Source organism: Lagenorhynchus albirostris, chromosome 8 (assembly GCF_949774975.1).
Source record: "Lagenorhynchus albirostris chromosome 8, mLagAlb1.1, whole genome shotgun sequence".
NCBI classification, from domain to species: Eukaryota; Metazoa; Chordata; class Mammalia; order Artiodactyla; family Delphinidae; genus Lagenorhynchus; species Lagenorhynchus albirostris.
In genome coordinates, this window is record NC_083102.1 from 17,293,425 (window position 1) to 17,310,483 (window position 17,059).

Genomic DNA, 17,059 nt, shown 5'->3' on the forward strand with positions numbered 1-17,059 from the left:
CTGGGGAACTAAAGAGCATGGTTTGAACACTGGAATTTGTAAGGAGCCTCAGAGATGCCCAGGGTCAGGAACTACTTCTGGTAGAGATTACACCTGCTTTCTATCTACCCCCCAACACACGCACCCACATGCGCACGCGCATACAGACACGCTCCTTCTGCTGTCTCGGTGGCCCTGCACTGCAGGCTTCTAGCAAGTCTAATTCAGATCCTAGCTCCTGCCAAGGCAAGAGAGGCAGCAAGGCAGCTCCAGCTGGAGAAACAAAACAGCCTCTACAGCCAAGTGATACTTGAGTCTGATGTCATGAAATCTGCTTCCCTGTTTGCTCTTGATCTTTCTGACCCACTGGATTCCTGACCAGTGCCTAGACCCTGACTTGCTGTGTGTAAACCTGAGGGCATTTCGTATATCACCTTCCACTCTGCCTTTCTGGCCTCTACTCACTATGGAGGCTGACACCCCTACCTCCACGCCCCCAGCCACACATACAGGCCTGTGAGGATACAGGCTGAGCATCTGTGCCCAGCTACCCACCCTCACCTACAGCCATCCAGACACAGCCCAGGGCTGAGCGCACACCCAGGCCATACGTGGGCCCGATACCAGGAACCCACAGATCTTGCAGCCTTTTGAGGCCAAGCTGATGTTTCCATAGGAAGAGCTACAGGGGCAGATCATTCAGTCTTGAAGAAACTGGGGACACCTTATGAGTCAGCATTTCCAAGCTCTGCAGGAGCTGGGCTGACTTCGGGTCAGGTCAGCACCCATCTGGGTCTCTCTGCTTTAGACATTTCTAGGGTAGGGTTTACAAAGAATGTTTTTTAAGCAACAAAACCTTTCCTTTAAACTAAATCTTAGGAAAATCAATACATGAAGCAGATGGAAGGGGAAGTCCTACTCTGATTAGGCATGGGGGCCCAGAGCCCTGGCTGCCCGGGCCCTTCCCTCCCAATGCTTCACGGCCACCCTGTTCCCACAGCTGCCGCTGAAGTTTCAGAGGCAGTGAGTGGTTTGAAAACCTCTGTCCTCAGGGAATACAGACAGGTGGTTAGGAGGGTGTCTGAGCCCCCAGAGACTTACCAGCAGAAGCAGCATTCCTGCCCCCAGGGAAGGGCGGAGAGGCAGCCACGCCGCCAGGGTGGTGGTTGGAATGGTGTAGTGAGGGGCTTCAGCTCTGATGGGGGTTTAGCTCAGCCCGGAGGGGGATCATCCCAGGCATCCCATCCTGGGGTCGCAGCAAAATTGTTCAGATGAACCAAAAGAGCCTCAGAATAGGTCCGTTTCCAGAGACCACCACTGGCCTCCTGAGGGAATGCCCCATTCCTGCCGCGTGAAGAGGCACAGCCACAGCAACTTGCAAGGAGAGCCTAGGTGTGTCCAGCCAGCAGCAGCGTGCTGACTGGCTGCATTTCTGACGGGGCCTGTACAACGCCACCAGTGCCTACGTCAGGACACGTTCAGATCCACGCGTTCTGCCAGTCCCTGGCTGCCACCACTATAAGCAAGAACACTGGCCATGTGGAGAGGGTCAGGATCCAAGCTGGGAGTAGGGTCGAACTGAGTTTGAATCCAGTTTTCTCACTGACCAGTCTTGAGCAAGTTGTGCGTTGACTGAAATAAAAGTTGCAAGTTGAGTTTTATTGGGGGAACTTACTGAGGACTATGGCCTGGGAGACACCCTCTTAGGTAACTGAGGTACTGCTCCTAAGAGGTAAGGTAGGAGCCAGGAAATATATGAATTTTTGTTTCTGGAAAAACATGTAGTCAGACATCAAAAGACTACTGCTCATCACAACAGACATCTCAAGTTAATGATTTTAGTGCTTTTCTATCTATGGGAAGAAGTAAGAATCTGGGGTCATTGAAATGATCCCTTAGATATGCATCTTAACTATTTAGGGCCAGTACCCAAAGTACAGAATGCTTCCTGTTTTTCTCCATCCTGAATTCCCCTCAGGGTGCACGACTGCAGTGGCTAATGGCTTGATCCTTATAGAACTGGAATGGCGGGCAACATTCTTTTCTTTACATGTGTAACCTCTCTAAACTTCCACTTTACTCATCTGGAAAATGAGAATAATAGGCATACCCACCTCATGGGGAGTTGTGAGGATGTTAGACCTACCTGAGTGACAGAGTGCCCATCACAGCACCCAGCTTATCTGCACGAATGATTCATTGGTCTATCTGTCTTCCTCCCTGACGATGGCCCTGTTCTTAGTGAGAAAAGCACTGAACTGAGATCAGCATCCAGATTTCCACTCTCCTCAAACTTCTAGGATTAAAGCCACAACTCCCCTCACCTTCCCATTAAAAAAAAAAAAAACTTTGTAAAAAAATTAAAACCTGACATATCCAGAGAGCAACAAATAATTCCGTGATCAAAGAGAGTGATGTTTTTAAAAGCTCATCACTAACAGATGTCACCTGCAATTTACTAACAATGAACTAAAAGACTACATTGGTCAACCCTTCTGTCCTTGTGCCTCTCAATCCAGGCTGGGTTAGAAAACTCTTGAGATGTACTCACCCTTCACTTAAGAAAGTTTGGGGGAATCTTTGTCTTTTAGGTCCACCTTGCTCCTTCTTACTTCATTTTTTTCTCTTATTCCCCCACGTGGTCATGCTGGCATACCTGATTCCTAACCCTCAATCTCATCTTGAAGCGTTTCATCTTTTCACTTCTTTAACAATAATAATGGACCATTACTGAGCACTTCCTACGTGCCAGGCCTGTCTTGCATCATCTTACTTAAGGCCCATACGGATTCAATGTGTTGTGTATTACTACTTAAAAGGTTGAAATGATGGGGAAACAGGGGTTCAGTATTTGGTCCAAGAACATACAACTCATCTGTGGGGAGCAAGCATTTGAACCCAGGTTGAGTTCTTACTTGCTATCCTCTGCTCCACCTTTCCAGAGCGGCCTCCTTGAGCCCATCTCTTCTTAAACACAGTCCAGAAACATCTCTGCTCTCCAAACTTGGGGTTTGGGCACACCGAGAAAAACCACAGAGCAGAAAAGCAGTAAAGGCGATAACACTGCCAACACAAATGTCACAAAATCCATGCAGTCTAGCCATGGGAGGAGCACTTGTTTTAGAATCTAATTTCTCTTTGCAAATAGTTCTAACAATTTTCATTATCTAGTTTCCCAACTCACAGAATATTAGTCTTGGAAATTAGATAGTGGGGAAAGGAATGCTCACGGCAAGTGTGAGGACGCAACACATTTTAGAAAACGATTAAAATAATCCTCAAGAATCCTGGAACTCCCAGAGGGGCTGTAAATAACCAAGGTTTTATTGTAAAGAAAAAAAAAATCAGTGGGCTAGAAAACTAACCAACACCATTGGACAAGATTTTATTGATTGTGCCTGGGCCCTCTCTGTATGCTAACGGCCTCAGACCAGGTCAGCCTCTGTGTGGACCACATTGTAACAGGAGAGCCACCAGGAACCCTGGCTGTCAACGTGGCGGGCCACGCTAGCTGGTTTGCATGTGTCATTTAATCTTCACGACAGCTTTACAGAAGATTGGGACTCATATAATCCTCATATATTTTTTTAGATGAGAGAAATGAAGCCCAGAGAGGTTGAATAACTTGCCCAGCATACAGCCGAGTCACAAACTACACCCAGGCTACATCACCAAACACTTGGCATTGCTTACAAAGGGGCAGGAAGGACACGTGAACAGACCTGAGCACACCAAACACCAAATAAGAAAACATCACAGGGCCAATATCCTACTAAACCTGGGCCTGGGGCTTTCACGGGACCGGGCCCAGGTATTTGGGGCCAGTGTCAGGACTGTGATTATGAATAAAGATGAGGAATGTGGGCTGGCCCGTGCTGTCTGGGGTACCCAGAATTTCCCCTGGAGTTGAATTAGATGAGTGGTTTCTACTTGGCCACCCTGAGTGGCATGTCGAATAGTAGCTTTAGATTCAGATGGACCTGGATTGATATCCCAACTCCACACCCCACACTGTGACCCTGGAGAAGTTCCTTAACGTCTCTGAGTCTGTTTCCTCACCTTAAGTGAGAAAGTGAATGCAAAATACATTTCTGGCATGTAAAAGACACTCTACCGCATGTTGGTTCCTTTCTCCTTGCCCTTGAGAGGAACCCTGAGAAAGTAGCCCCACCTCTTGTGCAGGCTCTGATCCCCCTAAAAGGCCATCACCAACTGGGGTCTATCAGGATATGTGCCAAAGAGGCAGAAAACTAAAATGTTGTCAGTCAGTCCCCAGGGAAAGTAACCCTGGTAACACTGAGTCTTTAAAAGCTTCACAGAGAGCCATGAGTCATGGGGCCAGTGGGGGACCATCACCCAGGAGGACAATGGTGTCTCAGGTCTTCTGTGGGTTCCTCTCCTTGGTAGACAGATGAAATTAAAACACCAATTCCACCACAAAGCTGCCTTTCAGCTGCCTAGGAACATGAGTGGGCAGTGAGGAAGGTCCTAGGCCCCCAGTTCAGCCAGCCCTCCCATCCCAGCAGTGCTTCCACCTCCCGCTAGGGGGCAGCACCTCCACCCACCGTCAGGGCCCGAGGCCTTCCTGTCCTTCCCAGTGCGGACTCTGCCCCAGAGTCACAAGCCCAGCACCGCTTCTCTGCCCTCCGGGAGCATTAGTGACAGTGTCCATGAGGACTGGGGTCGAGGACGAGGACTAGATTAACCAGAAGCAGAGGCCTCTTACCCCAGGAAACGGTCTCAGAGAGGAGAGATGATCCTTCTGTTGCGCAGAACTCATCAACCAGACACAAGGAAATCTCTGTGGGGAAAAAGTGAGAAGGGAGAAATGGAGCAGGTTACCTTCTGGGGGGCTCTTATCTTACCAAAGTGTTGCATGCAGAGTTTAAAACTCAAATAATACTGAAAAGGTCCCAATGAAAAAAACAGCAGACTCCTTCCCCACCCCTCCCTCCACCAAATCCCACCTCCCCTGACCCAGAGTCAAAAACTTAACTTTGTTAACTGCTTCTTCTGGTATTAAGCTCCACGGTCCTATATGATATTCTTATATTAATTCTTGAGTTATCACTTTTAGACATTATCGGTTGACTTCTGATTATAGCAGGTGAGGATTTTGTACTCTTACATCACCCAATTCTCCTCCCTCTACCTTCCCAGTACAGGCATATAATTCAATAATCAAAGTTTAACAGTATGATTATATAAATTCTGTCTACTTCCAACACTGCAGATTTTACTATATTTGTATTTCCTTCCCTGTTCAGTTTTTATTTTTCTTGCAGTTAAAAATGTTCTTGTTTTCTCACTTTTAGAGGATTTCTAAGTTAGGAGTTAAACTTTTCTATATCTTTTCCTCCCAATTTATATTATGGTTGCATTGTTGGGAACAACTCTCTTGTATGTGACAAGTATTTATTGAGCATCGACTTTTCCATATTATCCTATTAGGTGCTAAGAGATACAGAAACAAGAGAGATACACATAAAAAATAAACAGTACAAGCATGAAGCAACAGTTCTAGCACTGCCCTATGTGCTCTGTGATGTGTAGAGTTAATAGTACCCACAAGGAATGTTCTGGAGTCAGAAGTTAGAGTCACAAGGAAGGTTTTCTGGACGCCACCAGGCCTGAACTGGGCTTTGAAGTCTCATCAAAGTGGAGATAAGGAGAGAATGTTCCAAGAGAGGGAATCAACGAAGAGTTGGTCCTGGAGCCCAAACATAGGAAACATGTTTGAGCAGGACTAGGTCTCAATTACCTCGTCATTAAAAAGCAAGAAGAAGCAGCTGGTAACTAATGCTATGGTTGTGTGAGAGAAAACGCCTAATCTTAGGAAATAAACACTGAAGTATTTAGGGATAAAGGACCAAAATGTATATGACTTACCCTCAAGCGGTTCAGGAAAAAAAAAAAAAACCCATACACACAGTGGATGGCTATTTCTTGCACTATTATCATTTTGGAACCCTTTGGAACTCTGGAATTATCTGGAGTTAAAGAGTTATTCAAATATAAAGTTTTTTTTAAAGGTTTAAGGCAGGTTATAAAGACACCTTCAAGAACTCTGTCCTAAGGAAATAATCACATTTATATAAGGTTAACGATTTAAGCTGAAAATTATTCTTTGCTCCATTTGCAGCAAAGAAAGAAAAAAAGAAATCAACTTAAATATTCAACAAAAGGAAAACGGCTAAGTAAATTCTATGGTACTTCATGCTGTCATTAGCATGAATTTTTTCAATAAATTTAAGTCTCATAAGAAAATGATCAGGGTACAATGTCAAATGAAAAAAAGAAGCAGGATATAAACCAGTACATACTGTATAAATCCAATTATGTATCTATATAGACATTAAAAAATTGAAGAAAATATACCACAGTGCTAACAGTAGTAGGATTAAGGGTAATTTTATCTTTAATTTTTCTATATTTTGAAGTTTTCCATAATGAACATGTATTAACTTTCCAATAAAAAAATGAACAGAATTTTCTAAAAAGCTAAAGAAAATGAGATTATAACCCAGGGTTATTTTCATAATTTTTAAGAATTAAGGTAAAACTGTAAATATGTTTATTCTTTGAAATCGTATTCATATCACAATTAGAATGGAGAAGAATATCTACCCGACAGAGTTGCTGGCAGGATTAAATGAAATCTTTGTAAAGTGCTTAGCACAGTGCCTGCCCAAGGTAGTATGTATGTATGTACGTGTACATAAAATTTTTAAAATTTAAAATTATATATATATGTAATATACAACAGCTGGCTATTTTAATAACTCTCATCTCCCTGCTTTTTGCTTGCTAGCCTCTGGTTGAGCTTGAGTTTAGTCGGGTGGGGGCCAGGCCCCGGGTCGGGTAGGGGTGACCCGAGCTGGCCTCTGCAGGTGGCGGCCGAGTACTTCAAGAACACCACGCTGCTGCTGGTGGGTGTCATCTGCGTGGCGGCGGCTGTGGAGAAGTGGAACCTACACAAGCGCATCGCTCTGCGCATGGTCCTGATGGCCGGAGCCAAGCCGGGCATGTAAGTCACACTGAGTGCATCCCCTCAGCTCCCAGTGGGCCCCCTGGACGGTCAGAGGGACGTCCACTTGAGGCTTTCTACCAGTGGGGGTGGGAGGACACCAGGGCCTCAAGGCTCCCATCTCCCCCTCCAGTGAGAGGGCCTGTGACCATGGAATGGAGACTTGAGTGGGTGACTTTGGTGTCCTCTAATAACCTGAGTAACCTAGACTGCTGGGGCAGCAGGTTACAAGATCTAAGGGGCTCATCTGGTAAAACAAGAGGGACCAACATAAATTGTTTCCCAACCTTTTTCCCTTGTATCAGGGAATAGGCTGGATGAGGAAGTGGTGTCTTCTCCTCTGTCATTTAAGAAGGCATGGAGGTTTCCTCCCATCCACCCTGAGTTCTTGTCGCCATTGGTTTAGACCAGAGGCCTGTCAAATGTGGCATCTGACCCGGCATCTGCTGGGCACTCAGGCCCTCAGCTGCTTCCTCTTTTCTCTCTGCTGTCAAGAAGGCCGCTCAGGAATGTGTAGGAAGGTCAGGATTGACGGTTTTGCGTGAACTCATTCCCGCTCTGTTGGATAACCCTGCCCTTATCTTCCCTTTGGAATATCGTCCTCACCTCCTAGTTTACAACTTTCTGGCAACACTTTTTATGTAAGCTGCCCTGACTCTCCTGGGAGTCCAACAGAGCATAAATAAATAATATGGTGTTAGTTTTCATCCCTAGTCATTAGATGAACACATGTTATACTTAAAAAGATGTTCCTGTCTCCCACTTAACCACAGCCTAACTCAGGGCATAATCACTCAGTAATAACCTGAGGTGTTGTACTCCACACTCGGCCTCCTAGACACACAATGGCATTTCCCCACATCATGCTGAGGCTCTGCGGCTCTTTGAAACCCCTGGGTACTATCGTCAAGAATTTTTATCCCATTGCGTTTCTACTTGTCTCTATTTACCGCACCCTCCAGCAAGTTTCCACCCACCACGGGGCCCTCTGTTTGCCGGTGCGTGTCCAGGGCAGACAAACTCATGTCTCCATCAGCCTAAACAGAGACACCATCAGGGCTCTGGCACCTACCCGGTCATGATCCACAGGACAGCTGTGCTGGCCCCAAACTGTGAAAAGTCAATGATCCCACCTAAGGTGATCAACACGGGTAGTCTTTATGCTGGCTTCTCTTATGGAAATAAGAACTATATCTGTACAAACACACAGTGCATGTTTTCAAAGTCAAGTAGAACTTGAGAGTTATCTTTGTGTTTTCCTCCAAGTGTCAACTCATAGACACAGCCTTGAAAAAGTGCACACAGTGCAATGGGACACTGCTGAGCCGTCGGGGGCTATGCTTTCAACGGTCAGTAGTGGGACAAGTAGTGGGCGGAACCATAAGCTCTGTCCATTAGTCTCTATTTGGTCGCTAATAACTGCAGTGACTTGGCTGCAAAGCAAGGAATGGGATGGAACTCGTAGGACTGCTGGCTGCAAGGGCCGAGAAAAGAATTCCTTTATACACAAAAAACACACATCATCACCAAGCTAATGTCCACGGACGAGAGCAATCAGGAAGTCCATGCCCTGTGACCCTACCACCAAAGCTATTCTTTGCTTAAGCAAGGGCTTTTCTTTTTCTTTTTCTTTTTTTTGGGGGGGGCTAAGGCCACTAGCCCACGAAGTGTGATGCATTCATTCAACACATCTTCATTTAATGTTTACTCTGTACCAAGCCCTGGGAGTACAAAGCTGAATGGATGACATAAAACCCCCATTTTCTGGATGAATGCCAGCACCAGCAGGCTTGTAGGAGGCCCCGAGGGAGCCCTGCGAGATCGCAAGTTGCCCCCGGGGAGGGGGGCATGCTGTGATGCTCCCCCTGCGCCTCCCTGCCTTCCAGGCTGCTGCTCTGCTTCATGTGCTGCACCACGCTGCTGTCCATGTGGCTCTCCAACACGTCCACCACCGCCATGGTCATGCCCATCGTGGAGGCCGTGCTGCAGGAGCTGGTCAGGGCCGAGGAGGAGCAGCTCGCGGCCGGCAGCTCCAGCGCCGAAGAGGCCGAGCCCATCAGTACAGTTTGCTAGAGTTCATCTCCCCTTTGCTCCTCCGTCCGAGTGACACTGCCCAGCTCTGCGCCTGCCCCCGCTGACCCTCACCTGCGTCCCGCCTCTCGTCTCGCCTCTTCCCCTTCCTGGCCCCTTACCCCGTACCAGCCCTGTAACCTGAAGCTTCCCTGTGTCCCCCATTCCCAGCTCTTCCTTCCTGCCCTACTTAAAGCAGCCACCGCTGCTCCTTTCCCCAAAACGCTCAAGGATCACGACAAGACCCCAGGCCTGTCTGTGTCGCTGAGTCCCACTATGCCTTCCGAGCGGAGGGAAGGGGAGTCGTCAGGCACCAGGCCCAGCAGGAGCCCTGATGCCTTTGTTTCCTTATCCAGCCCCAGCCCAGAGCCCCTGCCCTTCAGGGTCAGGTCCAGACTCCACATCTCACTTCCTGCTTTCCTTTGCTACCGTAGATCCCGATGTAAACAACAGCCAACCTTCCCTGGAACTCATCTTTGTCAATGAAGAGTGAGTATGACCTCCCTCCTCCCCGACAGGGCCTCTTTCAGCTGCATGGGCCAAGCTCACATCTTGCCACACCACCACCTCCCCCCATCCCGCTCTCCTCTCCATACCAGGGAGCCACTTGCCAAGATCCTGAGGGCACCTCCCTTAACCACCGGGTATCGCAGGGCTGAGGGAAGAGCGGAAAAGACTACACTGACTCTGAGGGAGTATGTGGACTATCTGTACATCTACCAAGTAGCATTTCAGCTAAACTGATGTCCCTCTTGGGAGAATAATATATTTAATCTATTAATGAAAAAAGGCTCACAGTTTAGACGTCACTGGAGATTCTTAGAGAATCACAAAGTATTTTTTAGATATTAGATGTGGTCTTACTAGATTCGGTCTTATTAGATATGGCAAAGAAAAACTAGGTGGCAGGTAGGGGATTCGAGGACAGTTGGTGAGACAGCCATGTGCTGATGAAAAAAGCAGCTTTTAGAAAAGGAGAAATATTGCCTCAAACACCCATGTGGGGTAGATCCATTAACAGCTGATTTCTTTTGGAGATCTAATATCAAAATGTGGTCTTCAAGGAATACTGGGATGAATAGGACATTTGGAAAGTTGGATTTGTACTAGAGCTCAGTTTTGCGATTTGCTCTTTTCATTGAAAAATGGAGAACTCACCCTGAGTGAGACCAGCACGATGTGAAGGGACAGAGGCAGAAGGGTGCCACCAGCTTATCTTCCTCCCGTCACTGGCTCCAATCATAATATACTGGACTTTCCTCCCCAGCCCCGACCGTATCTCAGGCAAATCCTACAGCTCTTCTAGTTCCTTTCAGGTATTAGAATGATCTCGTTTTTAGATACTCGGCAGTCTAGTCCAGACTCATAGCAAAATTTCAATCCCTCATCGGAAGCTTCTCCCCGCCTCCTCTCACGCTCTCACCCAACCCCCCTTCAGCCCAGGCCTGCAGGATAAGAGGTAGAAGTGAGCAGGTGAGACAACTGACTTTTCTCTTACTCTTCCCCCACACTCCTTCCTCTCCCCTCACCAACTCTCTGCGTCTGAATTCTCCAGGGTCAGGGCAGAGGCTGTAGCGAGCAGGAAAGATAAAGGGGCAAAGAGGGTCTTGGCTGGAGGTATTCCAGAGTGCGGTCAGTGCCCTGAGATTCAGGCCCCGACTCTTTTACACGTCGGGCACTTACCTTCAGGGTCTTCGGAGTGTCCCCTTGAGGCCACCTCTGCAGAGCCTGGGCCTCATGGCACGAGGTGCTCTTGGGTGACCGCTTGGGCTCCCTCGGTTCTGTGCTCTGGTGGCTTGCTCCCCAGCCTCTTTATTCTGGGGACGCCTCTGGCCTCTCGGGCAGGGCCTTTTCAAGGTGGCAGTAGCCCAGCCACCTTCCCTGCCGCCCCCAATGAAGACCACTGGTCATTGAGGGCACAGCCTGCTCCCAGTACAGTGGGCCTTTTCTCCTCACTCTGGCCTCTTGGGCAGCACACACTGGCCTCTTGCCTTTGTTCTTTTCTGGATGAAAATACATGTCCCCAAACTCCAAAGCCAAAGCTCAAGTTGTCCCGGACTTCCTCAGCAGCATGCAGGGGGGTCCAGGACTGCCACGGTGTGAGGATGGCGGTCTTTCACGCCAGCACCTCGCATGCTGTCTGAGGGGTTCCATGCCAGCCTCCTCACCCGATTTGGGAAGGAAGGCGGGGAAACATCACAATACTCCTCCCAGCCTAACGACTCTCTCCGGTGAATGCTTCCTGAGCCCCGTCAACGCCTTATCCTTCCCTGATAGAGCCTGGAGGTGGGTGACGACCCCAGGACCCCACTTCCTGCACGTGTGTCCAGCCCCTCTCACTGGCCTTCCCAGCGGCTGAGCTCATAGCACCCACTGTCCTCAGAACTAGGACAGACCAGAAACATGCATTTAGTGCTCAGTGTAAGTCCGTAATGCTGGTAGTTAAATCCCCACCTTCCTCTCTCCTCAAGGCAAAGACTGGGGACCAGTAAGAGTGGGAGGGACTCAGCACACACGTTGCCTGCCACCCTCTGAGGTGCAGCTGCTGATGAGAAATTCACCCCCATCTTCTTGCTCTCACATGCTTTTTACCATGTGTGGCCCTGGCCCTCCCTGCTCCTGTCGCCTTAGATAAGCATTTCATGTTTCTCCTTCTAGAAAGTGAGCCAGTGAGAACATGGTCAGGGGCCCAGGCTCTCCAGGCAGAGACAGAGACAGGTTCCTCTCTGGCACCACCACTTAGCACCCGGTGCTCTCGGGAAGTTAGTAACCTCTCTCTGCCTAGTTTCCTACTCTGTAAATGCAGGTGGTGCTACCCGCCCCTTAGATCTGTCGTGAGGATTAAAGTCCATATTTGAGTGATCAGCACCTAACAAGCACTCCATGTTAGCTAGTATTAGGAGTCTCGGTTTCCCTCCAAAGGAAACGCCCTGCCCCTGTTCCCACAAATCCTTACCACATCTCTGGAAGGTGAGATTCGTCTTCTTCTAGGTGTAGCCTAGAACACCTGAGTCTAGAAGGGTCACTAATACCAAACACCATGGGGGAGAATTCCCATCTCATCAAGTCTGGGCCACTGTTGTTTTTCCCACTTCCTTTGCTTTCTTCCAGCACGTCGAATGCAGACTTCAGTTCTCTGATGCAGAACAAGGTATGGCCCTGGGTTTCTTCTGTGCTTTGAGATACCTGAAAGACCCTCAAGATAACTCAGGGCCAGAGAAGCCTGGCAGCTTGTCGAGGGCCCAGCGGCCTTCTCTGATGTGAGGGCACAGAGGTGCTCCCCTGAGCCTGGATGCGTGAGGCTTTGGGCAGTTCTGAGCCCCGGCCCTGAGTACTGGGCTTAGCGTCACAAAGGACAGGTTAACCTTTCCTCGCGTAAACCCAATAGTCAGCCATCCAGATATTCAAGAGCCACGTATTCAGCCACAGGATCCCTTTCAGGAGGGATTCGTTTACAAAAATCTTATTATAAAAAGGGGACACGTTTATAGGGAAAGCCAAGTTTGCCTGCACACTCTACGTGGCCTCACCCCCTTGCCCAGGGCTGGGTTTACATCTCTTCTTACCTCAGTCCCAATGGATGGGCTTTGATCCGTCCAAACTGTGGACTTGGTTGTGTGCGATTTCTTTTTTCATGTTCTTTGTGTTAAAGAAAAATGAAGGGTTCTTCGTTAGCTAATGAAGTTCTAGAAAGCCAAGCTCTCCCATAAGGACAGAGCCATGTTTTTCCAAGTTTCAAAAGCCTCTTCAAATGGGGAACCTGCGAGAAGGAGGCAGGCACAGTAGGGGTGGCTCTCTACCACCTGCTCGCCCTGCTTCTGGTCTCCAAGTCCCACAGGGAGGAGGCGTGGGTGCCCCCAGGGTGATCAGGTGGCTTCTCCAGGCCCCACAGTCTCCTCGTGGTAGTGTGACGGTCTGTGTCCCGACAGAACCTGAATGGCGTGCCCGCCATCACCAGCTCCGCCAGAGCAGCAAACCACCAGGACAAGAAGCAGCGTGCGTCTCAGGTAATGGAATTGCACCTCCTCATCCTGTTTCCTACATGAAGTGCCTTGAGCTTCCCAAGGGGCCCTGCTCGTGAAGCTGTGAGGGTGTCAGGCTAGCGGGCTGTCGCCAGGCACACTTCATCCATCTGTGTGTCTGGCCTGCGTGTGCCACGGAGATAAGACATCACACTCGCTGTTGACTTTGGCAAGTCATTCCACTGTCTGAGCCCCAGTTTCTTCAGCTATAAAAACTGAGACTTGGTCTAGATCAGAGGTGTTCAAACTACTCCTCAAAGGTGCTTCAGGGGCACTGCACATATTTTATTCGCGTACCCTGAGATTTTAAGGCAACTGCTTTTCTGTTCCCTGATTTTCCTGGTACTTTATCACTGAAACAAAATGCAGAAGTACAATGGACGTCGAAGGTGGTGTAAAATTGCAACCATCACTTATAGCCCTTGATTTCAAATTTTTGTGTTCATCAAAATCATCTCAATTATGTAGCATCCGTATCATCATAAATAAATGCCATTGTTTATTAAATACCGAGCACTGGGCTGAGCGTTTGCTCTCTAGTCTTGGCTCAGAGAGGTAGCAACTTTGAACTCCATTTTGACAGAGACGCAGAGAGATGAAATCATGTACCCAAGGCCTCAGCCTCAGAGGAGAACCTCGATTCAAATCCAAGTCTCCCTGACCCTATGTGTGTACTTTCAGTTAAAAAATAGATGTTTGGGGCTTCCCTGGTGGCGCAGTGGTTGAGAGTCCGCCTGCCGATGCAGGGGACACGGGTTCGTGCCCCGGTCCGGGAAGATCCCACATGCCGCGGAGCGGCTGGGCCCGTGAGCCATGGCTGCTGAGCCTGCGCATCCGGAGCCTGTGCTCCGCAACGGGAGAGGCCACAACAGTGAGAGGCTCGCATACAGCAAAAAAAAAAAAAAAAAAAAAAAAAAAAAAAATAGATGTTTGCCCATTAAATGCTACATTTGTTTTCTCTATTGGAGGTCCATGTAAATTTTCATTAGGAGAAAGGACTGTGGAAAACTACTGGACCAGAGAATCTCTGAGGTCTCCCCCAGCTCTTACAATCAATGAATCTTTCAGGAAAATGTGGCGGGATCCAGCCTTTTCCGGGCCCTCCTAGGCAGATGGGGCAGTGGTTACGGGCTTTGAGAAATGTGGCAGGGTGGCCTCTTCCCCTTGGTTTTCCTATGACCTGGCCTGCTGACATTTGTACCAGGCTACTCCTAGTTTCACAATTTGGGGCCAGGCCTGGCAGGACAGAGGGGCACTTGCTTCTTTAGTCCACAGTTGAGACCAGAGGTCAACAACTGCTGACCCTGAAAGGCCGTCACATGGACCACACAGGGCCTGAGAGGACCGTGGCCAGGCTGAGGTTTATATGCTGACCCTGAAAGGCCGTCACGTGGACCACGCAGGGCCTGAAAGGACCATGGCCAGGCTGAGGTTTATATGCAAGGGGGAGGGGAAAGTGGGAAGGGAAAGCCAATAGGCAAGAAGGGAAAAAGTGAGAAAGAAGGGAGGAGAGAATCACACACTTTGACTCTCCGCCCAGTGAAAGCTGGACTCTTTCTATAATGCAAAGCTTATTTTTCAGTCATCTCCCAACCAGGACTGTATTTTAATTCCATGTAGAATAACCACCGGTTATTCTAAATACCAAATGTTTGGTATTTAGACACAAAGTGGAGAGCAGCCAGTTTTACTGGAATTCAAGTGAAAAACAGAATGTGCTGTTAATACCCATAACAAAAATAATAATAGCTTATCATTTGTTAAATGCCAGGAAGTGTTCCAAGTGCATTCCACGTACTTTTCAAAACAATCTGGCAGAGAAAATAGGATTTTCCCCATTTTACAGAAACTGCAGCTGAGATGGGGCTGCCCAAGTTGGTAAAAGGTAGAACTGGGACTGGGATTTGTTTTTCTGACACCCAAGCTTTCCACTGCACAATGGTGCCCCTGTTTTTCATGCTTTGTGTGCCAGACAGCCCAAGCTGGGTTGGAGAAATTCACTGATTTTCCTTTGGTAGGAAAAGCCACCAGTCCTGACCCCCAGCCCCAGGAACCAGGAACTCAAAAGAAAGTACAAGTCCCAGCATGACCAAATGATCTGCAAGTGCCTCTCTCTGAGCATCTCTTATGCCGCCACCATTGGGGGCCTGACCACCATCATTGGCACCTCCACCAGCCTCATTTTCTTGGAACACTTCAATAAGTAAGTAATTCACTCCGTCAACAAATATTTACTAACCACCCACTGTGTGTCAGGGACAGAACCAGGTGCTGAGTATACCACAGAAAATCGAACCAGAGCAGTTTCTGTACTAAGAGGGAAAAAAGATGATCAAGTCATTACAGTTAAATGTGACAAGCAGGGTGGGATTCTGCTGGGGGAGCCCTGCTGAGGGACCCCACCCAGTCTAGAGGGAGGAAATTACTTCCCAAAGAGGCGACGATGAAAGTGGAGACGTGCAGGCCAAGCTGGAGTTAACTAGATGAAGGGAGATCTTCCAGACAAAGAAAACAGTGTAGTAGGCTCAGAGGCAAGAGAGCAGAGCACGTAAAAGAAAATGACAGAGGGCAAAAGGAGGCCAGGGAGGTGGATGCGCAGATCACAGAGGGCCTCGCAGGGCCCACTAAGGAACTTGGACTTCGTCCGAAAGGCCGTGAGAAGCCTTTGAAGAATTTTAGGCAGGGAGTGAGGTTATCATATTTACAGTTTTGAAAACTCATTCTGGATTTTAAAAATGGACAATGGTTTGGAACAGAAAAGGCAGGCAGCAGGAAGACAAACCAGGACATGGCTACAGATGCCCAGGAGAGAGCTGATGGTGGCCTGGGCAGCAGTGGGAGGAGAAATGGCCAGATCTGAGCAACATTCAGAGGGAGACTCGACCGGCCTGGGTAGGGTTAGGAAGAGCCTGAGAGAGGGAAAGCCCAAGTCTCATTGTCAGGCTTGGGGCTTCAGCAGCTGGGGAAACAGAGTTGCCCTTGATGTAAATGAGGGCAAAGATGAGGAAATGTTGATACAGAGGTTGAGATGACCAGGTGGTCACCTGGGCTGGGGCCACAGCTCTGCCCAATGATGAACAAGGAGTCCACCAGATGACCTCCTTGGCCCCCTAAGACCAAGGAGGCCCCCTAAGCAGTGGATGTTGATAACAGATTTGGAGATTCCATGCCATGGTTCTCCTGTGGGCAAAGTTCACATCTAGAACCTTCATGAGGCTCTAGAGACCGAAGTTCTCCAGAATTGATGCCTTGTGTCCCCCAGTCAAAACACATTCCTTGGGGGCTTCCCTGGTGGTGCAGTGGTGAAGAATCTGCCTGCTGATGCAGGGGACACGGGTTTGAGCCCTGGGCCGGGAAGATCCCACATGCCACGGAGCAACTAAGCCCGTACTCCAAAACTACTGAGCCTGCGCTCTAGAGCCCCTGAGCCACAACGACTGAGCCCATGTGCTACAACTACTGAAGCCCATACGCCTAGAGCCCGTGCTCCACAACAAGAGAAGCCACCGTAATGAGAAGCCCACACACCGCAACGAAGTATAGCCCCCGCACGCCGCAACTAGAGAAAGCCTGTGCGCAGCAACGAAGACCCAACGCAGCCGAAAATAAATGAAATAAATAAATTTTTAAAAAAAACATTCCTTCAGTGACTTTACAAAGAAAGTACATCAGATTGCCTCCTCTATTCTGTTGTCTTGAAATCCAGATCAGAATCTTTACATAAATGAAGAGCAAACAGATCCAGAGTGATTCTCCTGAGGGCAAAGTATATACACTGCAGTGGTATCGATTTCGGTTGCTTGGATGCTTTTTTAGCTTATTTCATAATTCTTGGCAGGGCTCAGTGCAGCTGCAGCTGCCAAGTGAGTTCTAGATAATGTTTTACCATATTTTTATCATTAGCTCTGCTCTGTCTTCTTAAGGACCATTTAGCGTATTACCCCGAAATACCAAATGGAAA

At 48.5% G+C, this 17,059-nt stretch overlaps 1 protein-coding gene across 1 annotated transcript in view; it reads left to right on the plus strand.

Moving 5' to 3' along the window:
- SLC13A4 (solute carrier family 13 member 4) overlaps nucleotides 1-17,059 on the plus strand; it is a 40,222-nt gene that overhangs the window by 10,598 nt on the left and 12,565 nt on the right. Inside the window, exons 3-8 of the mRNA XM_060156594.1 lie at nucleotides 6,870-7,006; nucleotides 8,893-9,065; nucleotides 9,511-9,565; nucleotides 12,188-12,227; nucleotides 13,006-13,083; nucleotides 15,117-15,301. Of these exons, the coding sequence (XP_060012577.1) occupies nucleotides 6,870-7,006; nucleotides 8,893-9,065; nucleotides 9,511-9,565; nucleotides 12,188-12,227; nucleotides 13,006-13,083; nucleotides 15,117-15,301 (668 nt within the window). The remainder of the gene's footprint in view (nucleotides 1-6,869; nucleotides 7,007-8,892; nucleotides 9,066-9,510; nucleotides 9,566-12,187; nucleotides 12,228-13,005; nucleotides 13,084-15,116; nucleotides 15,302-17,059) is intronic.